The sequence below is a fragment of the Pristis pectinata genome, chromosome 3 (genome assembly GCF_009764475.1).
Source record: "Pristis pectinata isolate sPriPec2 chromosome 3, sPriPec2.1.pri, whole genome shotgun sequence".
NCBI lineage: Eukaryota > Metazoa > Chordata > Chondrichthyes > Rhinopristiformes > Pristidae > Pristis > Pristis pectinata.
In genome coordinates this window covers 35,926,904-35,952,328 of record NC_067407.1, presented here as the reverse complement: position 1 = coordinate 35,952,328, position 25,425 = coordinate 35,926,904, and the positions used below count along the sequence as shown (strand labels likewise).

The 25,425-nt window shown below is 38.6% G+C and overlaps 1 protein-coding gene across 5 annotated transcripts in view; it reads left to right on the top strand.

Annotated features, from left to right (window-relative positions):
* The window catches only part of fggy (FGGY carbohydrate kinase domain containing), a 175,191-nt gene that overhangs the window by 21,957 nt on the left and 127,809 nt on the right, over positions 1 to 25,425 (top strand). For 3 of the 5 annotated variants that reach the window (XM_052011828.1, XM_052011823.1, XM_052011824.1), the window contains exon 3: positions 23,521 to 23,636. In XM_052011828.1, coding sequence (XP_051867788.1) covers positions 23,521 to 23,636 — 116 coding nt within the window. Of the gene's footprint in view, positions 1 to 16,798; positions 16,957 to 21,194; positions 21,324 to 23,520; positions 23,637 to 25,425 lie in introns of those variants that run through there. The other 2 variants (XM_052011827.1, XM_052011826.1) reach the window with 2 other exon arrangements.

Here is a 25,425-nt window from a genome sequence, read left to right as displayed (position 1 = left end):
ACTGCGATGGTCAGGAAAATCTGCTGTATTAAATAAAGATAGACAATTAAAATGCAGTGGAAGAATTCTGTAAGGAGGGCACTGGGTATGCCTGGATCAAAATGAATTGACCTCATGAAATGTCTTAATATCTTATTTGGCAGTTTATTTCTGGATTCCCATGTCATCACTAAGATCACAAGAAAGGGTTTCCAAGGCCAAAGCTCAGATGAGATGGAAAGTGAAAGGTGCCTGTGGGATGTCAGACCTACCCAGGGAAGAAAAAATATTTTAAGTAATTGAAAGGCAAAAAACTGCAGATGCTGGAAAACAGAAATAAAAACACAGAATGCTGGAAATATTCAACAGTAGAGAGAGCATCTGTGATGAGTAAAAATATCAGAGATAATGTTTCAGGTTGTCGACCTTTCATCAGAAGTAAACAAAGTGAAAAAGATAAATCAAATATGTTTTAAGTTGCGGAAAAGGAGGGGTGGAGAGAAAAAATTATTTTGTTTGTTCTCCAGTCACCCCATTTCTTTGTAATTTAAAACTTGTTTGATTTATAACTTTTCTCATTTCTGATTAAAAGTCATCAATATGAAGTGTTAATTCTGCTTTTCCTCCAGGAAAATTGCCTGACCTTCTGAGCATTTCCAGCATTTCATGTTATTATATCAGATTAACAGCATCCTCAATTTTTTGCTTTTCATTTAAAGATAGTGGATGCTGGAAATACAGCAGCTCGTGCATTATGTATGGGAAGAAGAAAATTTATTTATCTTTGCAGGCTGATAATGTTTCTGTAAAGTCCTGATACAAATTGGAGAGGCTGGTTATCTGAAATTGTAGAATTCAATGTCCTAAAGACTGTAAATTGGAAGTTGGGCTTTGTTGTATGAGAGGCCAAAGTCAGAGAGGTCGGATCAGGAATGGGATGGAGAATTAAAATGGCAGACAACTAGAATCTCACGGTCACCCATGTCGAATAAAAGGTAGTATTTTGTAAAGTGGTCACCCAGTCTATATTTGTTTACTCCCAGCTGACCCCATGTGAATGGTCATGCAAATATCACTCCAACAAAAACAATGAACGCGTCAAACTTAATTGTGAATGAATAGTTTTGGCATGTGCTCTGGATGCCAAGGAACAATTTTGCAGAATTGACCTCCATCCCTACCATAGCCACTATAACAGCCCATTTGCAACCTAGATGTCTTTTTTGATCTCAAGATGAACTTCCAGTTCCATACCTTGTCCAATACAAATGTTGCCTTTGAAACATCTTCCACATCCATCCGTGTTTCTGAAACTCTCATTGAGCCCTGTTTCACCTTCATACTTGAATTTTCCAAAGCACTCCTTGCCTTTCTCCCATCCTCCACCCTCTGTCAACCTTTGCTCATTCAACAGCCTTGCTGCCTTAAACCACTATTCATTCATCATCTCTGTCTTCACTAACCTACATTGGTTCAGTTTATAATATGTTTCTTTCATGGCCTTTTCCATTCCAAATTCCATAACATCCTGCAGTGCTATAACCTTAATCTTTTGGTTCCTCTGACGTGTGTTCTTTCAGTTCCCTCCTGTCAAATCAGGCTGTAGCTCCAGTTTCCTGTGCCCAAAAATCTGGAATTCCCACCCTAAACTCTTCTGCATCTCAACCTCTCTCTCATTTTTATGAAACGTCCTTAAAACCACTTTGACCAAGTTTCAGTCAACCCTCCTAATATTTCATTCTTTAACCTGGCACCCATTTGTTTTGATTATGGCTCTGTGAAATAATATGGGCTTTCTAATACAAGTGACCTCCAACTTACCAGGGTAGGGGTTCCATTCCTTGAAAAAAGTCCGTATCATAATTTTCCATAATGAGAAGCTGTGGCATCTGCAATGCAGGTTTATTTATTTACTTTTTTTTCCACATAAAATTCATAAGAGCAAAGTTTTATTCCATATCCCAAATTTTTTGATAGTGATTTGTGAATTTTAAAAGGGTGAATTTCTGTTCCCTTAACGTCTGTAACGTGGTGATCGGCTGTAAATGAAGTAGTCTGTTTAAATGTAAGCTATTGATGAAGCACAACAATTAAATTTGAGACTACCTTCAATCTTTCTATATCTAATCTATTAACATAAAAATTAATTTGTTGGATAAAATTTTACTGATGGCACAATCAGCATGGCTAGGAAGTTCTTGCCAGCTGTAATGCACATCACAATTACTTTCTCAGATGGACTCGATATATGGATTTATGTAAATTATACTGGTTACAGTGCAAGTTTTTACAAATGCCAATTATTAAATACACATATGCATTGATGATTTAGTGACATGATATACTGATTCCCAGAAAAACAAAAACCAAAATCACCAATAAATTGCATAATGAGCAAATGTGCCCTTTGTGAAGTCAAATTCTGATAGGATATAGACAATAAATGGTAGGGAACTTAGGAGCATTGATGAACGGAGGGACCTTGAGGTGCAAGCCCATAGTTCATTGAAAGTGGTGACACAGATAGGGCAGTGAAGAATGCATTTTATATGCTTGTCTCCATAGGCCGAATCATTGAGTATAAGAGATGGGATGTCAGGTTACAGCTGAATGCATTTGGCATGCTTGCCTTCATAGGCTGAAGCATTGAGTATAATAATTGAGGTGTCATGTTGCAATTGTACAAAACATTGGTTAGACTGCACTTGCAGCATTGTGTACAGTCTGGTTGCCACTATACAGGAAGGATATGGGAGCAACAGAAAGAGTGCAGAAGAAATTTATCAGGATGTTGACTGGAATGGAGGGTTGTGGTTATAGGGAGAGATTGTAACATGGGAGGCTGAGGGATGACCTTGTATGTTTATAAAATTATGAGGCCATAGATAGAATAGGTAATCAAAGTATTTTTCCTAGGGCACGGGAGTCTAGAACTAGAGGGCACAGCTTTAAGGTGAGAGGGGAGAAAGTCAAAGGAGATCTGAGGGGTAATTTTTTTCACACAGAGAGTGGTCATCTGGAATGAGCTGCCAGAGGAGGCAGTAGAGGCATATACAATTACAAAGTTCAGAAGACATTTAGACAGGTACATGGATAGGAAAAGCATAGAGGAATATGGGCCTAATGCAAGCAAATGGGATTATCATAGATAGGCATCACAGTGGGCATGGAAGAGGTGGGCCGAAAGGGCCCATTTCTGTGTTGTATGTTTCTATGATTGTGTGATTAACACGGCTGTTTGACCATTATTAGATAATGCATAAGTTAATATACATAAAATATGAAAATATTTTGATGGTACTGTTTAATAACTTGCAGTTTTCCTTTCATTAAAACATATATTTATTTCCTATATTTGTTGACTTGGGGAGCAAGTGGAAAAAGATCTTTCCAATTGTGACCTGGGAAGGTATCATTAGGAAGCTCAATGAACCATGCTGTGAGGGCATAGTGGGCTGTAAGGGAGTAATTCTGATTTCTATAAGTTAAATGAGCCACTCAACACAGTAAATAGCAGACATTGTAGAAAGACTGGAAAGTAGAAAGTCTAAAAATAGAGGGCATTGGTTTAAGGTGAGATGGGGAAGACTGAAAGGGGACCCGAGAGGCAACTTTTCACACAGAGGGTGATGGCTATATGGAACGAGTTGCCAGAGCAAATAGTAGCGACAGGTAAAATTACAACATTTAAATGACATTTGGACAGGTACATGGATAGGAAAGATTTGGAGAGATATGGGCCAAATGCAAGCAAATGGGACTGGCTCACAAAGAGTTGGGCCAAAGGGTCTGTTTCCATGCTGTATAACTCTATGTCTATTTTCTTCACCTGCAAATATCATAATGCATTACCATTATCGCTGCAAAACTTTCTGGAATATTATCCCTCTTGATAATGGGGGATTTATTTTTCATTCTTAACAGTAATAATCTGGGTTGGGCATGGTAATCACAATGGCAAATGTTTTTCTTCAGTTTCCAAGTTGATATAGTCTCTTTCCTGAACATAAAGTTATGCAGCCAATTCAAAAGGCCATCTAAGTGGATAAAAGAGGTAATCCCAACGTTTTGCCCCATAGTTGAGAGCTCCATTCACAGGGGAAGTGAGTCAGAATATCAGACTGTGATGGTATAGCCCTGCATCTGAACCACATTTCTGCAAGAGTGGCTTTTCTGATACAAGGATGGAGTGGCAAATTTGCCTTGGTACTGTTGAGGCTCTTTTTACAAAAAGCTATGTTTCCTTTTCTGCTCACTTACACCTTTGTATATTTTTACTTATATATAACTTGTACAGGAAAATTACCATAAGGGCACAGAAAAATGTATGGAAACTGTGTTTATAGCCTACAAAAAATGCAGATAATGGTAAAAATGGGGAGGAGTGATGTATAATAGTTAAGACTGCAAGGACGATTTAGATCAAACATGGAATTGAACAGACAAACGTTAAATTAAATTTAATATTGATAAATGCCATATTGAGTGAAAAATGTGCAACAAGTATCCATTGAATATTGAATTAGCACAGGAGAGTATAAAAATAACCTGGAGGCTACAGTAGACTGTGCTTTTTCATTGTCTAGACACTGTGGTGCAGTAATTAAAATGAACAAAATGTAGAAACACAGAGCATGAACAGTTGAAACAAGGTTTCTTTAATGCACTAGTCAAATTAGGACTATGCACATCTTTTGTGCCAAGCTGAAAATGGAAATGTATAGGTTAGATTAGAGAGGTTCAAAGAAGAATGAACTCAAGTGTACAGGAAGATGGGCTTCAAAAAAAGAGGATTAGATAAACATATTATATCGTCATTTCTGAAGCTTATAAAATATTAATGATATATATCCTGCAAATCTAGCAAGCTACTACAGAGTAATATGATGAGAAAGGTAATTTACAACAAAATAAGTTTAAAACAACTGAATGTTGTCTCTTCAAAATGTGTAAATGTTTGGAATAATTGACCAGATAAATTGGTAGAAGTATTGACATCAGGAGACTATAGTATGGAAATAGATGTTAGCTGTGAGACTAGAGGGACAAGCTAGGCAGTATAAATGACCTCTTATCAATTTATCATGTTTCATTGTCCTTGTGTTTAGTCTCAAAACATGAGTTTTCAATCTGAAACATTCCAAATTTTCACATTTAAATTTAATTTTGACCTGATTTAAAAAAAAGAATGTTTATAACACCTTTCACACCTTCAGAATGAATGAAAATACATAATACAAAAACAATTATTTTGAAGTGTTTGGAGCAAACATCGGAAACACAAAATATCACTCCATTAACAGCATTGAGATAAATGATCAATTGATTTATTTTTGGTGGTGTTCATTAGGGATTAAAAAGACACTGGATAAAATTTCCCAATACTACTCCCATCTTTGGATCAATGTACAAGTCCTCCCAGGAGGTGGCTTTTGTCAGGAGTGTACACAGATTCACAAAAATCCTGGAATAAAAAAAAGAGAGAAAATTAAGTGTTTTAGTTGAGTGTGCTGCGCCTTTCTAAAATGTAATGGAAAAAGGGGATGCAAAGTAATGTCATGTATGTTCTTTCAGTTTTCTTTGTATCTTTTTATGTAAGACTAATGCCAGACTGCATTGCTTTCATTACTTCATCACATCCCTTTTAAACTTTCCATTTGTGTTTTGTATAGGGCTGAACAATGCATCTGATAATATTTGACTCAAATACCCGAGCTAACTCCACCTTCTTCTTGTCACCATTTTCACCATAGGATTAGCATTTGTTCTTTGATGCAGCTCTTGGTTTGAGATTGTTCTCAGAAAATTCTGGGGATCCTCTGCAGTTACTTTCTGCAGAAGATCTCTATACAGTGAGCAATTATTATAGCACTCCAAGCCATGTGACAACACATGGAGGATGTTGCTTTTGAAATTCCTTAACTTTGCCATTTTCCCCAGTTCCCAGACATACTGCTATTCTTCAACACAGGAAAGAACAAGTTGTTTCATTTTATTTTTTAATAACATAATTCATTTGGAATCCCAGGATTCAATTCTTTTCTCATTGCAAGCATGAAAAAAAAATCAAATTTTGCATACAGGGTATTGATTTTTATTTATCCATGACTTTTTAAAATAAAAACAATTCTAGTGGGGCATTATATTGCAAAAGTTTGTATCCACACATATAGATTGTCAGTAGATATTAACCACTGGGTGTAGGAAAATGGAACTTCACTAATTAGCTAGCTTCCATATAAGAAAATGTTTGTTTTTAAGAGACTGATGCTAGAATCTGGAGCAATAATCTGCTGGAGGAATTCAGCAGGTTGAGCTGCATTTGTGGGAGGAAAGGAATTGTTGATGTTTCATGTTGAAACCCCAGGTCCTGATGCTGTTTGACCCACTGAGTTCCTCCAGCAGATTGTCTGTTGCTTGTTTTTAACTCCTTAAGCCTGACAATAATGGAAATCCTTTTCCAGTTTCTGTTCTACCTTTAGTTTTACTAAAAAAGTGTGTGCCAATTCACAGACCATGGACCTTTGGGAACATTACACCATAACCACTGGCAGTACATGACAACAATCTGGCTGACTTCAGATTTTCCACAGAAGGTGGCAAGAGAAAAAAAAATCAGAATAAAATAATATGAATATTTTTTCAAAAATCAAGTGCTGCATTTGTATTTATCTTATACGATCTCTGCAGAAATGGTAAATATTTTTGAAATCTCTAGCAATGATACACAGTAACCCTTGCCTGTGGCATACGAACAGATAACTCCTGTGAACTGATTTCTTCCCACCACCTGCTTAATTAGATGAGATATTCTAATTTATGAAATAAAATCCTCATCTCTGATTTTTATTGCATAAATTCTGATAATTTTGTGTCAAATTATTGCAAAGAATAAATAGAGATAGAAAAAAAAATAAAAACTTAGTTCCTTGGGACGTCCTGGGTTTCTTCCTTTTCTCTGGATGGCCCTGCAATGCTATCACAAAACCATCTGGAACTGTTGTGAAATGGTAACTAATACCAGATGAAATGCAGTAAATATCAGGGACCAGGATCTGACCAATTAAGTTCCAACATTTAATATGATATTGAAAAAGTGCAGGAACTTTCTGTTCTATATTAAAATTGAGAGGTGGCAGATGGAATACCATTACTGTGACAAATATGTTATCCTATTTTGCAAACAATAAAAGTAGTAAGCATACAGTGAAGAGGAAAACCACTGAGAAATAGGCTAAGGTAACTATTAGCTCAACTAGGCAGCATTACAGAAGAAACGTGGATGTTGATAGTAATTTTTTACTTTATGTTAACCTTCAGTAGAACTGTATAAATACAAATATTATTCATATTTGAACGCAATCAAGAAATGAAGCATAAATTATACTTGATATTGCTCTGTTTCTTCAATGTGAAGTAGTGGTTCAAGTTTCATAGTCACAAATATAGAATTTTGCTGATTTCCCCATTAGCACATTTCAGGTTGAGTAGTTTTCTGAGTATTGCGTACTCACTGATATCAACTAGCTTTGACTGATGTCATGCCTCCACCTTTTAAAAAGGAGGTAAACACTGAATCAAACCACAGATGAATTTATTTTCACAAATCAGTGTGAACTCCTGGAAATTCAATAATGAATTGGTTTAATGTAGATGTTCCTGGTACAGTAACTGCCGAATGTGCATGAGTAGTTTTGGGTTTTTGGAGAAGGCTGTATTCTGTGTCTTTTTTTTGGAAATAATTTTATTTTGGAATAAAAAAAACTCTGCCTCAATCCCTTGGGCCAATGGTCACTGAAGGCTTTGACTGTCCATTGAATGATGAGTGCTACCCATCAGGTACGCATGTAGCCTCAGAAGAGTGGTAGACAATCAGGATGTATAGACCCCTATACCATCTGCGCTGCTTGAACCTATGAATGGTAATCATAGCCAGGCCTAGGAGCAGTCAAACAAGGAGGTCGCTTGATCAGTCTCCCTCCTCTATCCTGTGGGCACAAAGATCAGGAGTGTGGCACTGAGGTGCAGACTGAATTTGAGGAGTTTCCCTTTCTGGTAATGAAAAAAGGATTGTAACTTTTTACACCTCTGTGTATGCATGGACTTCTCAGGCTACCAAAATTGCACGTTTTATGAGAGAACTTCAACCTGCTTTAAAATTCACTGCATGGAGCTGCTGTGATACTCCAACCCAAGTCCTGTTTGGAAAAGGGAACACACAGACAGAAAATGCTCTGGTAGGGATTGTGTAGTTTGGGAACCACTGCACTGAAGAATGGCAGCATGGGGACTAGTGAAGTAGACATCTTTTTTCATGGATGCCAACCATGAAATCATGGCTGGAGCAGAGGAGACTGAGGGGAAAACCTTGCCCCATGGCAAAGGTGTCCAAGACCAGATGACATAGGTTTAAGTTGAGGAGTAAGAGATTTAGGAGGATCTTAGGAAGAATTTTTCCACCCAAAGGGTCCTCTCCTACCAGATCCCTCCTCCTTCAGCCTTTTGCCTCTTCCACCTATCACCTCTCAGCTTCTTACATCATTCCTTTTCATCCCCCATCCGCCACCCACCTACCTTCCCCCTCACCTGGACTCACCCATCACCTGCCAGCTTGTGCTCCTCCCCCTCCCCCTACCTTTTTATTCTGGCTTCTGCCCTCTTCCTTTCCAGTCCTGATGAAGGGTCTCGACCTGAAATGTCGACTGTTTATTGCCCTCTGTAGATGCTGTCTGACCTGCTGAGTTCCTCCAGCATTTTGTGTGTGTTGCTGTGAAGTGAGCTCCATAGCCTAGTCCTAGGGTATACTTGCTATAGAAGGAGCACAGTGAAAATTCACCAGCTGGGTTTCTAGAACAGCATGTCTCTTATATGAGGAGAAGTTTATAAACTAGGCTTCTATCTGGAATTCAGAAGAATAAGAGATGACCTCATTGAAACGTACAAAATTCTTAGAGGGCTTGACAGAGAGCACATTTCTGTTGGCTGAAGAGTCTAGAATTGGGATTCTGAGTCTTAAAATAAAGAGCAAAAGAACAAACTGCTGGAGGAACTTAAGCAACATCTGTGGAGGGAAAAGAATGATCAATGTTTTGAGTCTAGAGCCTGCATAAAGACTGAGAGCATTGAGAGAGAATAGCCAGTATAAAGAGGAGAGGGAGAGGGGTGAGGCAGGAGCTAGAGGGGGCTTTGGAAAAAAGAAGGTAGGAAAATCCAAGTTGATAGGGGGAGAGAGAGAGAGAGAGAGGTGGTGGTGGAACACAGGGGGTAATGACCCTCGTTCCATCCACCTATCACCCACACACATCCCACAGGGTCTCCTATCCCCTCCTCTATCTGGTTCCAGCTGCCCATCAGTGCTCCCTGATCTGGTTCCGCTTATCACCCTCTAGCCTTTGTCTCTACCTTCACCATTCCCTCCCCCCACCTGGCTCCTTCTGCCATTTTTTTCCCCTGCTTGGATCCATCTGCCCATAATCCCTCACTCCACCTTGGTCCACCTGTCATCTACCAGCCCCTGCCTTACCCCTCCCCCCTTCTCTTACTGATGCAGAGCCTCGACCCAAAAAGTCGACACTTCCTTTCCTTCCACAGACAGTGCCTGACCTGCTGAGTTCCTCCAGCAATTTGTTTTTTTTTACTCCAGATTCAGCACCTGCAGTCTCTTGTGTTTCTTCTTGAAATAAAGGGTAGGTTATTTAGGACTGAAACAAGGAGAATTTTCTTTAGTGGTGAATTTTTGGAATTCATTAGGACAGTGCAGGTTTAGTTACTGATTGCATTCAAAACTGAGAACAATAGATTTCTGGATTTTAGGACAATTGAAGGATGTTGGGAAAGGATAAGAAAATAGTGTTGAGAGAGAGAGTCAGCTATGATCCTGTTGAATAGTGGAGTAAGCTAGAGGAGCCAAATATCCTTCTTCCATTCCTACTTGTTATGTTCTTATGTGGCAGGCATTTCAAAAACATATACATGGTGCCACAGGATATTTAATCAGTTTCTAGTGCTTCACTTGTGAGCAACTTGATTTTAACTTAGAAAAACTTTAATTAACTATTTACTAATGTTATTTGTATGTATCAGATAATTTCTTAGTAAATTAAATATTATTAATCTGTATAAACATCTGAGATGTGCCTGCAAGTCTGTGGATCCCAAAAAAACACATTCAAAGTGAATGCCCTCTCTGAATTGTGGTAATTTGCCCAAACTTCCCATTCTCATCTCTTCAATCTGGAGTAGTAAATTTTGTAGGTGAGACGTGCTTAATTGGATGCAAAAATCATTAACAAAGATCATTCAAAACTGATTTATAATTGATGTAACTTATATTTAAATTATCTATTTTCTTGCTCTACATCAGTTAATTTCACCTATTTTGTGCTGAAAGTACAAGCTGGAAATTCTGCAGCCAGTTCTGCTCACATAACACTGTTATGAAATGGAAGCCACAGTAAGCCTGCTCAGAGTGAGTAGACTCTGGGTACCTGCTCAGCCAGGCAAGATGACCTCAGAACCACTTTTCTGCAATCACACCATTTCCCTTGATTCACTTGATATCCAAAAATCGGTCCCAGTTGTGAATACACTCAGTGACTGAGTCTCCAAAGTCCTCTTGCATATAGAATTCCAAAGACTCATTGCTGTCTGGTGGAAGCAATTTCATTTCCCAGGTTTGGAATATCTGATTCCTTGTTTTGAGACAGTAACTCTTGGTTCAAGTCACCTCAGCATTGGTAACATGATCCCAACATCTATCCTGTCAAGTTCCAAAATTTTCTATGTTTCAATGGGATCATATCTAATTCCTCTAACCTCCTAAGAGTATAGGGCCAGACTGCCCAATATAATTCATTATCTCCATAACCTCAACTCCTTATATGGACCACATACCTGGTTGCAGCCACTAATTCCAAATCCTTTTGGCGGGTGCCCTCTCCTAGTCCGCAACCCCTGATCCTGCTCCGTAGTGAAGATTTCCCTACCCTCTTCCAGATATTGATCATTAGTGAAGATTATCTTCCCCCTAAAACAAAAAGTCGTGGCCCTGCTCATTGGTGACAAATTCTCTCTCATTCCCTGAACCCGGATCACAAACGTTCCTGGGAATCCTGCCGATCCCAGCCCACTGACTTTCCTAGGCTCTCCTCTGCCTGCCCTGTCGTCCTTCCTTCACTTGCCCCAGTTTGGTCACAGAGAGCACATTTTCCATTGTGAAGAAAGTGCTGCAACTCCTCCATTATGCTGGTGGCTCATGATCTAAATGGTCATATGAACCCCACTCTCAAATTTAAGGGGCATACCTTTGATCTTTTAAAATGACCCGATAAATTTAAGCACAATATAGCTAGTTATTAAGTGTCCAACTTAAGTCCAAATTTTTAGTACATCAATATTAAGTCATTTTGCTTTTTGAAAATAAATTGTACAAAGAGGAGTTAGAGCCTCTGAAGTTTAGTAAAACAAGAGGCCTTATTGAAAAGGTGCGAGACTGTTTTCTCAGACTAAACGATTAGCTTGTTTAAGAATTGGATGATGTCAATTTCTTAACTCAAATTGTTTTGAATCTTTACAATTTTCTACCCTAGTGGGCTGCCTTTGCTCAGCCGATGAATATGTTCAATGGTGAGATCAATTGAACTTCTGATACGAAGAAAGTCAAGAAATTAGGGGGTTCAGGGTACTTGATATGGAACTTCAGCCAAGGTCCTATTGAATGGCAACAATGACCACGCCTTGATGATATATATACTGGTTTAATTTTTTATTTTCTAAGATTTCATACTGTCCAAAAACTAAAACTTCAAGTACCATTATGAAAATTAATGAAATGCATGAATGAACATCTATCCAAAGATAATATTTTTACCAACTCGATCAATATGCCAACTATATGTCAGTTCACACCAGTCACCTTTTTCTCCTTTGTTACTTAAAAAGTTAGATGAATACTAAAAAATGGACAACAGTACTTAGATGATTGGCAAAAATGTAGATATGAAAAGTGGATTGAGCATTCATTATTCATGAGGCCAAACTTTATAAAATAGCTCTTTACTTGCCTAATGGTGAATAGTGACAGATCCTTTGAAAACAAAGCTGACTTTGGCTTGAAGCCAAAAGACAGTATTCCCTTTCGCATTTCCAGACAGATGGTTTTGAAATGGTCAATAATTAAACCAACTAACTCTGCAATTTAACGTATGCATCCTGTTCATCAAATAATCTGAGATATTTTAGTTGATTCACTGACTTAATCTGGGTTCAAGTTTGAAAGCAGAAAGAATTCTGCATGGTTTGCAGCTAATTATTCATTGTATTGTTGTCTAGTTAGTTTTTTTTTGCAAAAAAGCACAGCTGTGTGGAATTTAATACATCATATATCCAGACTGAAAAATCTATCCCCACTGTTTCTCATCCCTATGCAAAAGAGCCATTTTACATTGGATGATTTGTTGATTGGTCAACATTAAAACCTAAAATATGCAAAAATGTTTTGAAGTCACCAGTGACAATATTGTAATAATTCTAATATAAGTGGAAGGCGTAATCAAGATGCGGCCTGTGTCTGTTGGGCTTTTAATGGGTTTTTGATGAGATGTTGCCTTGTAGACTCATGACTAAGGCCACAGCATGTGGAGCATAGCCAACTAAATAATGGATTACAAACTGGCTCTCAAACTACGTAAAGGGGTTTTAGGTGGAAAATGTAAAGCTGTGTCCCAAAAATGCCACTGTTATTTAGCTCCATCAAAAATTACAGACTTAATTGCATAATGTAGTTAATGTTGAGTAATGTGCAAAGCTTCAGAAATGATGTTTAAATGGCAACTTAACTTACATTTTGGTAATTGTGTAGCATTCCGTTTTAGTAGGAGGAATAAGGATGCTACTTATTCCATGCTAAAAAACGGCAAAGGAGCAAAGGGATATGGATGTATAGATTCATAAATCATTAAAAGTAGCAACACAAGTTAATAAGGCCATTAAAGAGCAGGCAAATCACTGGGATTCAAATGCTGAGAAATTTGTTAAATTTTTTATTGGACCTTGTTTAGACCATGCTTGGAATGTAACACCAAAGGGATATTGTACATGAGGGAAAATATGCATGTGTTTACAAGGATGATAGCAGAGCTAAAAGGTGGTAACTGAGCATGCTTCTCTAGAAGAGGGAAGACTAAAAGTTAACCTAATAGATCTTCAAAGTTATGATTAATTACTACAACATAAAGTGATCGATTTAAATAGCATTGTTGGTGGCACAGCACTTAGTGCTGCTGCCTCAAAGCTCTAGAGATCTGGGTTTGATTCTGACCTTGTGCTGTCTGTATGGAGTTTGCACATTCTCTCTGTGATTGTGTGGGTTTCCCCCAGGTGTTCTAGTGTCCTCCCATATTCCAAAGATGTGCTGGCTACAAAATTATCCCTTAGTGTAAGTTAATGGCTGGAAGAATCAAAGTGGGGTTGATGGGCATATATGAGAACGAATAAATTGCAAAGGTACAGGGAAATAAGGAGAGGGAAAATGGGTTGCTGCCTTGTGACCTGGTGTGGACCTGATGGGCTATATCTCCTCTTTCTTTGGCATCAGAAAAAAGTAATATAGTTCAGGGATGGTAGTTAAGTATATAAGGAAAAACAATTAAAGCGTACTTTGAGGCATTGAAGCAAACAGAGTGGAAGGAGGCTTACATGGAGTCTAAACACTTGAGCAGCCTGGTTGGGATGAATATTCTATTCTTGTGTTGCAAATTCTGTGTGATTGGTACAGTTTACATTAAAGCTAGCATGTCAACAATGATAAAATATCATGTATTTATGACAGTTTGATATTACATATTTGCCTCCAGCAGGTGAATTGCTGGAAGCAAATCTACAGTCAAAACACTCAAAAAAAAACTTAAGCAGTAGCAAAGCCCCCTGGAATTATTTTATGTTTCCAACTGGAACTTTAGTGAGTGGCAAACATAAAGGCACCACCATTCATGGAGAAGTAGGGAGGTGCCAGATGATGTGATAACTGTTGTGGGAACCTACAAGAACACAAGAAAATAGGAGCAGGACTAGGCCTTTCAGCTAAACTCTAAAGCCTGCCCCACTTTTCAATATGATCTTGGCTGATCTGTCCCAAGCCTCTTCTGTGCCAGTTCCTCATAGCTCTGTTCCCCAGTCCTTCAAAAATTTATCTTTCACTTCTTTTTAAATACCTCCGGTGATTTAGCCTTCGCACCCCTTCAAGGTAGGATATTCCAGAGATACATCACCATCTGTGAGAAGCATGGCAAAGGTAACAAAACAACATTAATATTGATAATGTCCATATGCTGCCCAGCAATCAAACAAATGGACATTCTGGCTGGGAGTCAGAAGTGTAGAGTCTGGATATCAGTGAATAACTTGCTTCTGATGCCACAGAGCCTTTTCACCATCTACAACATACAAGTCAGGAGCATAATGAAATACTCCCCCACTTAACTGGATGAGTGCAACTTCAACGATATTCAAGAAGGCGTAAACATTTATCACCTCCACCACTATTGTACCATAGCTACAGTCTGTGCCAAGTGAAAAATGCTTTGCTAGATCACTAGGACCTCCCAAACCCTTGATTTCTACCATCAAGAAGGACCAAGGCAGCAGGTGTATGGGGACAACACAACCTGCAAATTCCCCTTCATGACACACATCATTCTGGCTAACATGACCATTCCTTCTTCATCGCCAGGTTTATATCTTGGAACTCCAAGCAAACAGCTCTTTGGGATTACTTTCACCAGGACAATGACAGATTGGCAATAATTGTTGGTATTGTTGCTTCTGCCTGTATTCTGTAAAAGAATTATGAAAAAGAATGCCAGCACCAAAAGGACACTGTGAGGTACCTTCCAATAATTGGGTGATAGAAGAAGCCTTGCAATTGTTAGTGAGAGTTAACTTGGAATGGATTTTTAGGATTGGGAGCTTTTGCTTATACTATATGCTAAGAAGTTGTTTTGCCAGCTTTCAATTGAAGCATATAGTAAGACAAGAAATTATAATCTGTAATTTACTCAACCTATGAGAAAAGAAAGTTGTGCAATGAATTTGTTAGCAAAGGATTGTGCTTATTACAACAGAACCACATGTATCTAATGTTTTAAACATACTTTGACTCGCCTGAAATATACAATCAAAAGGAATAATATGTTACATTGCAGGTGCAACATATGTCACCCAGACAGTGTCTAAAATTAGGAAACAAATTACACCAGTTACTTGGCATTCCACTGAATATGCATCATGAGTTTATTTTGGGAGCTGCTAACTCAGTGATAGAAGAACCGAGAGTGGCAAAAAAAATTGCTGGAATGTGATAATTATCAATCACTACCAGACCTGTAGTCTGATTTTTCTTTTACTGGCATGAAAAATCAATAAATAGCACAAGTTTTCAATTCAAAATGTAAGAATCTGATTAATGCTAAGTGTTGCTTATTTTGTAATCATGACACTTAAGTCTAGTTACTGTTTCACAATTTATTCTGCAACAGCATTTCTCTTACTTTCATTCTACCTTCTCCTCCTTCCTCCAATCACACCCCCATTTTCTCTGTAATCACACACAGTTGTAACTGTTTAGATGTGTTCTACCACTTTTAATAAACACTGTTTTTCTGTTCTATCTTTTTTATATTATGGATTCACGGTCTCTTTACACATTTAATATGGGGAAAGCTTTTTTCTGCTTCTTTCTTAAACAGTGACCTAACCATATCTGTCTATCACCGTCTCCCTCCATCTATTTGATTTTTTTTTCATCTTGAACAACCCTTGTTCTTTATTCCCAGTCATTTTCTCCTGGTAATGATTTTTATTTGGTTTGTTTTTTATTGGATGTGCTGAATATACTTCTTCCTGTCCTACTCCATTTTACATAGAAGACTTTGATGCTGCTTTCCCACCGTCATCCAGATTTAGGAAGTGTATTACCTCAGATTACAACCCACTTTTTCCTTCTCATGACCCACCTTAGTCTCTTCCTTTCCCTTTCTGCACTTCTGTTTCTCTTCCTGACGATAAGATTTTCACCATCATATATTGCAAGTCCTATATGACTGTTTCTCTGCCTGAGGATAAGATTTTCACCATCATATATTGCAAATCCTATATGACTGTTTCTCTGCCTGAGGATAAAATTTTCACCATCATATATTGCAAATCCTATATGACTGTTTCTCTGCCTGAGGATAAGATTTTCACCATCATATATTGCAAATCCTATATGACTGTTTCTCTGCCTGAGGATAAGATTTTCACCATCATATATTGCAAATCCTGTATGACTGTTTCTCTGCCTGAGGATAAGATTTTCACCATCATATATTGCAAATCCTATATGACTGTTTCTCTGCCTGAGGATAAGATTTTCACCATCATATATTGCAAGTCCTATATGACTGTTTCTCTGCCTGAGGATAAAATTTTCACCATCATATATTGCAAATCCTATATGACTGTTTCTCTGCCTGAGGATAAGATTTTCACCATCATATATTGCAAATCCTGTATGACTGTTTCTCTGCCTGAGGATAAGATTTTCACCAACATATTTTGCAAGTACTATATGACTGTGTGGCCAGCCACAGCTCAAATGCCATCTATAAATTTGCGATGACACTACTGTTGTTGGTAGAACCTCAGATGACGACGATGAGACGTAAAAGAGTGAGATAGATTGGCTGGTAGAGCAATGTCGCAACAACAATCTCGCACGCAACGACAGCAACACCAAGGAATTGATTGTGGACTTCAGGAAGGGGGAGTCGGGAGAGCACACACCAGTCCTCATTGAGGGGTCAGCGGTGGAAAGGGTGAGCAGCTTCAAGTTCCTGGGTGTCAACATCTCAGAGGATCTATCCTAGGCCCAACACATTGATGCGATCACGAAGAAGACAAGCCAGCGGCTCTACTTTGTTGGGAGTTTGAGGAGATTTGGTATGTCATCAAAGACTCTTGCAAATTTCTATAAGTGTACAATGGAGAGCATTCTGACTGGTTGCATCACTGCCTAGTATGGAGGCTCCAATGCACAGGATTGCAAGTCATGTAACAGATGAGAAAGTTGAAGCAAATATAGAGGTTAAAGTGAACAGGAAGGGGCAAGGCAAGGAGCAAGAAAGGTCTGATGGGCTAAATTGCATTTATTTTAATGCATGATGCCTGATAGGTAAAGCAGGTGAACTTAGGGCATGGATAGGTACATAGGATTGGGATATTATAGCTATTATGGAAACATAGTAGAGGGATGGATAGGAATTGTGGTTCACTGTTCCGGGGTACAGATGCTATAGGCATGGTAGAGGTGGAGGTAGGAGAGGGGGAGTTGCTTTATTGATTCAGGAGAATATCATAGCAGTACTTACAGAGGATATTCCTGGGGGAATATCCAATGAGGCCATATGGGTAGAATTTAGAAATAAGAATGGAGTGATCACTGTGATGGGATTGTACTTTAAGCCACCCAACAGTCAATAGTCAAATATGTAGGGAGACCACAGATAGGAATAGTAAAGTTGTAATATTGACTGGAACTTTGAAAAGTGGTGACAAAGTTTGACAGGGTGGTGAAGAAGGTGTGTGGCATGCTTGCCTTCACCATTTGGGGCAATGAGTACAAGAGTTGGGACATCATGTTACAGCTGTACAAGATGTAGGTGAGACCACACTTGGAGAGCTATGTGTACAGTTCTGGTTGCTATGCTATAGGAAGAATGTGATTAAGCAGAGAGGGTACAGAAAAGTTTTACAAGGATGTTGCTGGGATTGGAGAACGTGTTATAAGGAGAGACTGGATAGGCTGGGACTTTTTTCTCTGGAGTGAAGGAGGCTGAGGGGTGATCTTATGGAGGTTTATAAAATCATGAGGGACATAGATAAAATAGATAATTATAGTCTTTTTCCGAGGGTGGGGGAGTCTAAAACTAGAGGGCATAGGTTTAATGTGGCAGAGGAAAAATTTAAAGGGTACCTGAAGGGCAAGTTTGTCACACACAGGGTGGTGGGTATTTGGAGTGTGCTGCCAGAAGAAGTGGTAGAGGTGGGTACAGTTGCAATGTTTAAAAGACATTTGGACAGATGCATGGATAGGAAAGGTTTAGAGAGATATGGATCAAATGCAGGAAAATGGGATTAGCTCGGAAAGGTACACACATAAATGCTGGAGGAACACAGCAGGTCAGGCAGCATCTATGGAGGGAAATAAACGGTCGATGTTTCAGGCGAGGCTCTTCATCAGGACTGGGACCCTTCATCAGGATTGGGAAGTCCTGATGAAGGGTCTCGGCATGAAACGTCGACTGTTTATTTCCCTCCATAGATGCTGCATGACTTGCTGTGTTCCTCTATTATTTTGTATGTGTTACTTCAGAATCCAGCATCTGCAGAATGTCTTGTGTCTTAGCTTAGGAAGGTACTTGGTTGGCATGGACAAATTGGGCTGAAGGACCTATTTCCTTGCTGTGTAATTCTATGACTCTATAAACCTAATCCTTTTCAAAGTCTATCCAATTTCCTGTGCTGCTGTTCTCAAACTAAAGCACTACCTTTTGTGTTTAATTGTCTTTATGGTCTCATTCTGTGTATTCTTTTCTGACCCTACAACCTCAAATTGAGTGCAAAGAGAAAGCTGTTCTTTGGCCCCCTTGCAAGGCTGATTCCTGCATTCAGAATAATGTGGCCACTGAAATTCATCAGGTTGCATGGGAAGATTCACTGTAATATTGTTGCGTTCAAAAAGTGGCTGAGCTAGCCATGTAGATGATCAAGCTCCCAAGATTTGGGATGGGATTTTCTGCAACCGTCATGGCCTTGCAGTACCTGGATCTGCTTTGCTGCATTGAGTTGCCAGAATAGACCACCATGAATTTCAGAGGGTTACCAGTGAGGGTATTTGCTGAGTCATAATATTGACATAAAGTGAATAGCTCTCTGCTGCTTGTAGAAATTATACCATTGTAGAATCATAGACCGTTTGGCTTATAGTGTCGTCGTTAACCAAAAATCTATAACCCAACGGGTTGTGAATCTTCAAGTGCTTATCCAGCTACTTTTCAACTCTGGTGAGAGTTCCAGCCTCTACATCCTTTGAGGAATTTAGTTCCAGAACCTCACCGGTAGTTGAAGGGAGTTTCCAGTGGGGTTCCACAGGGCTTAGTACCAGGGCTTACCTTGTGTTAGATTTAACTGAACCAGTCCTTAATGTGAGGTTCACAATTATGAAGCTTGCTGAGACCGAGTGAGGCAGAATGCTCTAGATTACATGAAGATATCAATGGACTGATTAGATGGACACCAAAGGTGTAAATCTGGAGAACTGTGAGGTTATACATTTTGGGAGGTCAAAAAAGACAAGGGAATACACAATAAGAGTGTGGAGAACCATTCTCACAGTGCCTGTTCACAAACCCTTGAGGGTAGCAAGGCAGTTAAGTAAGACAGTTGAGAAGGCATGTGGGATTCTTGCCTTAATTGGATGAGGCATCATTTTAAGCATTAAATCTCCCCTCAGTCTGATCTGTTCCAGAGAAAACAACATCAGTGTCTCCTTACAACTACAATTTTCCAGACCTGCTGTCATGCTTGTAAAATTTCTCATAACCCTCATTATCATATCCTTCCTGTCAGTTCGTGACCAGAACTGCACATGGGACTTCATCTTCTTATGAATGCTGTATACTGTTCTATGCATCCTAGTTGCTGTTATTGAGATTGGCTGTTTTTTTAAAATTCTAGATTTTTTTATTTACTGGAAATTAAATTCCCAGTTTGCATGTTGAAATTTGATCATGAGTCGCTAATCAGTAGTTCAGAACTCTGGGTGAAAACCCAGTAACTTAACTTCTATGCTACTATAACCATCAACTGATGGTATCCATCAGAATAATTGCAGTTTAACTGACTGACCTGTTGTTAGTTGGTCTATCTCTTTCTCCCTTTTTATGAACATAAGAGGAAGAATCAGGAGGGATCCCTTTGGTCCCTTGTGACTGATCTTTTATCTCAATGCCACTTTCCTGCAGTAATCCCTATAAACCTATCATTCTTGTTCTTAAACTGGAGTATTACAGATGGAAGCTTCCTGTCCCTGTCCTTCGGCACCACGTTGGGTGGGGGGGCTTTACAGTGGCAAAGGTGACATAGAGTGGTGCAGTGTTATAGCAGTTAGTGTGACTGTCTCACAGCTCACATGAGCCAGGTTCAATCCTGATCTCAGGTACACTCCCTGCATTGAATTTGCATGTTCTCCTACTGACTGCTTGGGTTTTTCCCAGGTGCTCTGTGGTTTCCTCCCACATCCTAAAGATGTGTTGATAGGTTATTTGGTACTGTGGCAAGAGATTCAAAGAGGAATTGATAGTTATGTGAGAGGAAATAAGTTGAGAGGAAATCAAGGGAGGGATTACTCTGCTGGTGCCAGCATGGAGGTGATGGGCTGAATGACCTCCTGCATAGTAATATTGTAGCCAAAGAGCTACAACCCCTCCTATTTACCCCTTTTGCCTTTGTTGATTAAAAACTGTAAGCGGGATCGTTCAGCTGCAGCTGCTACAGGGAAGAAAGGGTCATCTAGCAGTTTACTAGACAGTTGGAAGAAATTGCATAGATAATTCATTTTGATTTTCTTTCTTTATCTAGCTAATTTTTACTTTGAAAAATCAGTTTCTATGGGCCAACCTGATGTTTGCCTTCTCGCTTTTCACATTCTGAAGAAGAGTCATTGGCATGATATCTTAACTTTGTTTCTCCTTCCATGGATGCTGCCTGACCTGCTAAGTTCTTCCAGAATTTCCTGTTTTTGTTTTGAATCCCCAGCATCAGCAAGTTTTTGCTCCAAATCCTTTATTTATACCCTGACCTGGCTTGCTTGGCACTGCACTTAAATAGATTTGTCACAAAATCAGATTCCTCATATTAAAAAGTACCGAAATGGTGAGGGCTATGAATTCAGAAAATGCTGGCAAAATTCAGCAAGGCTGGCGACATCTGTGGAAAGAGCAACAGTCAATATCTCAGATTTCCAGCATCTGTACTTTTCTTTTAATTTTCATTTGAGGACAATGAATTGTTGTGAAATTAAACTTTCAGTTCCTGGGCATTTATAAAAGGTGTTTATCAGTTTATTGACAGTGTGATTGCAATATTTATGGTGTAAATTGTTCAATCTCTATGAAAAGGAGCATACAGCGCCAGACGGCATGGCTTCCCTAAAGAGCAAGACCACTTTGAAGGCACTCGTTACTATCAAACAACTCTCTGGGCATTTGTCAATGCAACGGCAGACCAAACAGAATGAAATAATGAAGGTGAATATATGATACCTTAGCAGTGTCTACAGCCCCATCATCTTTACAGCCTTCACTTTGTCGCCATGCTTTTAGGGAGCAGACTGATGAGATGGCTGGATTCCAGGGTATGAGGGTTATTGATACCAGCAGAGAACCCTTAACAGCAAACATTTTGGGGGACACACACATTAGGCATGCTGAAACAGGTTCTGCAATCTTGACTTCATAATTGGAGTATTACTCTACAAGCCCAACATGGTGTCAGAAATCAATGGGATCTGCTATTTAAAACTTCCAGAATTATAGAGAGGAAAAACTCCTCAGTCAGGTGATCAGGAAGATGATCAGCAAGCAGAGGAGACAGCAGAAACAACTGAAGATGATGTACAGCACCAATAATGTTTATGTATGGAGCCATAAAAGGGTAGTTTGTTCTTTAGATATCAATAGAAAACTGGTGAAATGGCCATTAGCTCCTAAAGTGAAAACAGCTTCTCTTAATCTTGTTCATAATATATTGATCCTGTGAATGACATACTCTGCTGTCATTCCTTGCTATGTTATTTCACACTTCAACAACAATCACAGCGTTAACTTTTCTGCTTTCATGGAGTGAGTCTTTACATTTAAAGTATTCCTGCTGTGCTTGTCTTCTCCTTATTTATGAAAATAAAACACATGAAAAGTACAAATGAACTAATCATAATCTGATAGCTGCAGAAGGAATAATGTTATCAAATAGTAATGTGGTCAAATAAATTGCTACGTCACAATGCTAAAGGATGTTAATTCCACAATCAGCAGCAGCTTTTCACATGGATAAAAAACGTCAGCGTAAGGAAATACTGGAGCAGAGTATGAATTTCACTGCCAGGTTCTAGTAAAGAAACTATATTATCACATCTCAAATCTGATGATATTAACTAAACATGCTATCTCAAGGCTTTGTTTGACAGCTTATTTAAGATAAAAAAAATTATAATTAGAGTTTACCTGTGAGTACAAGGAAATATTCAAAGTCCTGATTCCCATGCTAGTTTTGGATGTTTGAATAGAGGTGTGAGTTAGATAGTCGCCCAGTTATCAGTAATTAAGCCTGGTATATTTTGATTCATAGATTTAATTTACATCTGCTAGCTGACTTTCTACCCCTTTCAGCTGGATAGTTGGCATTAGGCGGTAGAAAATTACTCATCTCAGTAAGTGTCTGCTGAGACCAGGATAACACCTTGATTAGTGCCAAGCTCATAAACAAAGGTCTTCTGATCTAGAACAGTAGATGAGACCTCAGCACATAGACCCAAACTTTCCTTTTGGGACTCTGAGGTGCACCAACTGAATCAATATAGAAATATACACACTGGTGATTTACAGCAGCAGATCCATTGTTTTTTTCTTATCTGGAACAAAAGTTTAGACTTTCCAACATGCATCTTCTTTCTAAATTACATTCAGCTACATATATAGAATGCTAATTTTATACAGAAAGATATCCTGGGCTTTATTAACCCACAGACAAGAAAATTGAGAGGATGCTGGTCAAAATGAAGAAATGTAGTGACAAGTGGCATATGTCCTTACAATTTCATCTATCTGTCATCATCAACCATGCTAACTCTTTAAATCACTACCTACTCCCCAATTCCCATGCTTAGTACCCAACCCTATTTAAGTTGCCTGAGTATCCTGACTCGTATACTGTTGTTGTTACTGTAAATGTACTCATCTCCTTGTAAACCTTTAACATGCAATAGAGAGTCTGCAATTCCTTTTAATGGCAAGTGAGTGACAATTGGTATATTGGAATACATTAGCAGTCTCACTTGAGGGCAAAGGGGAACTGAGAAAAAAGGAACTGTTTGAGATGGTTTTTTTATCAACAAGCTAAGACATGCAAGTCTCAAAATTCTTTCAAAATGAAATTGTCCATTCTGTAAGAAAAATGGAGGCTGTGGCAATGTATTGGGCTCCTCCGATATTTTGGAATTGATCATGCATTGGACTTCTTTTTTCCTGACGATCAGAAATTGTAAGTGATTTGGATTATCACCAACAGACATAAAAAAAACTGGCCTGACTTGATGCTGCTCGACTTGCTATTTTACCAGCATTTTCTGTTTATCATACTATAAATTTGTAAATATCAGCAATATTGTTTATGATACTGAATCAGTGAGAAATAGACAGTAACTGCTTCCTTTACCTTATTTTCTAGATCTCTCTGTACCTTGGTTTGTAAATGGACCTACTCTGCACAAACGGGCTGGGATGACTCCTTCTGGAAGCAGATTGGACTCGAAGATTTAACAGTCAACAATCATTCTAAAATAGGTACATTGCAATGACAGTTATTAACATGAATGTGTTTATTTGGGTATTTTAAAATGGGATATTTAGTATTTGTGTGCTGTTTATCATATAATAGAGATGTGTGGTTTGGTGCTGCTGCTATATATAGTTCTTATAATGAAACAAAATTCCTGGCTAATGCCTCGAGTACAGGAGGTTCTCTAATATATTCGTGTGAGATTGTTTTAGGTTCCTTCCAGTTGGCTGACCCAGGGAGTATTTTGCTTTATTTAGAAGGTGAGAAGCTTTTGGATGCATTATTGGTCCAGTAATCTAAGCTTGCCAATGAAATAAATGCAAATACACTTCTACAAATCAATATATTAAGTTTCTGGTGGTTACAGCACATTCCTATTGGCTGAAATGTGGACTAAAACTGTGGTGAATATTCAGTTTGCTTCGAACTGGAAATCCAAATTGAAAACATACGGGCATTCTAATCAGAATAATGTGTAAGTGATGTGATGTTACAAAGTTTAACTCATCAAGCACCATTTTACATTTGATTTTACCTCATAGCTTGGGCCAGGAGAAAAGTACATCTCTTTTTATGATGATAACTGCTCTGATCTGTGATAATCATGTAGCCCTCACAAAAATAATTTTACATTGCTTTCTGACTTGCTCCTTGCAGCTACTTTCCACTCCCATTTGATGTTGATGCTACTCTAAGGATAGAACATGATTATTAAAAGAAGTGGTTGTTATTGTAAGGAAATATAAAATTAGTCAAATTTTTCCCTTTTATGCTCCAACTTACTGTCCAGAAAACTGGAGCAATGGGCTTCTCTTCAGTTTTAGGATATTTGGCAAAAAATTGAGGTAACTAATACTGGCAATAATGAGATTATTGTCAATATAGTTTTGGATACACAAGATGAACAACAAAACTTAAAATGGGAATCTTCAGAGTAAAACAAGATGTTCTTCATTATATTAAAAATAACCTGGTACACTACTTGTTCACCTCTGAGGTATGGGATTTGAGTCCAGACCAACTAATGGAAGGAACATCTTCTTTTCTGCTGGCTGAAGAGCGTCTGTTGTGAAAGTAATTTGACGAACATCTTTCCACCTCATTGCCTATAATTCTAGACAAAACATAACAAAGTGTCAATTTTGTTTCAAGAGGTACTAAGTGCACTTGATGTAGGGAATGGGAAAAATACATAAAAAGTGGGTTGTGTTATTTTGGACTGTGGCAGAGGTATAGTGTATGAGTCAGAACATTGTTTTTGCTACGTATTCCCTGTACTGCTCTTCTTCTATGGGGTTATTTCTCCCCCCACCCCCCACCCATCCCCACTACTGTCCTTCCCCATTCTGCTACTTAACCTCTCTGTTGCCCCTTGCCCTTTAGGGGAAGTTATCCATAGAGTGGATGTGGGAATGTACCTTTTAAACATAAAACATAGAAAATAGGAGCAGGGGTACACCATTCAGCCCTGCAGAACTGTTAAACCATTCAAAAGAGTAATAGCTGATCATCAACATCTTTCTTACGCTTTCTTCCCACACCCCTTCATCCCTGCAGCATTAAAAAATATAATTGCTTCCTTCTTGAACATATTCAATGACTTGGCCTCCAGTGCCTTTTGTGGTGGAGAATTTCAAAGGTTCACCACTCTTCGGGTGAAGAAATTTTTCCTGATCTCTGTTTTATTGGTATTGGTTTATTATTGTCACTTGTACCGAGGTACAGTGAAAAATTTGTCTTGCATACTGATCGTACAGGTCAATTCATTACACAGTGCATTGAGGTAGTACAGAG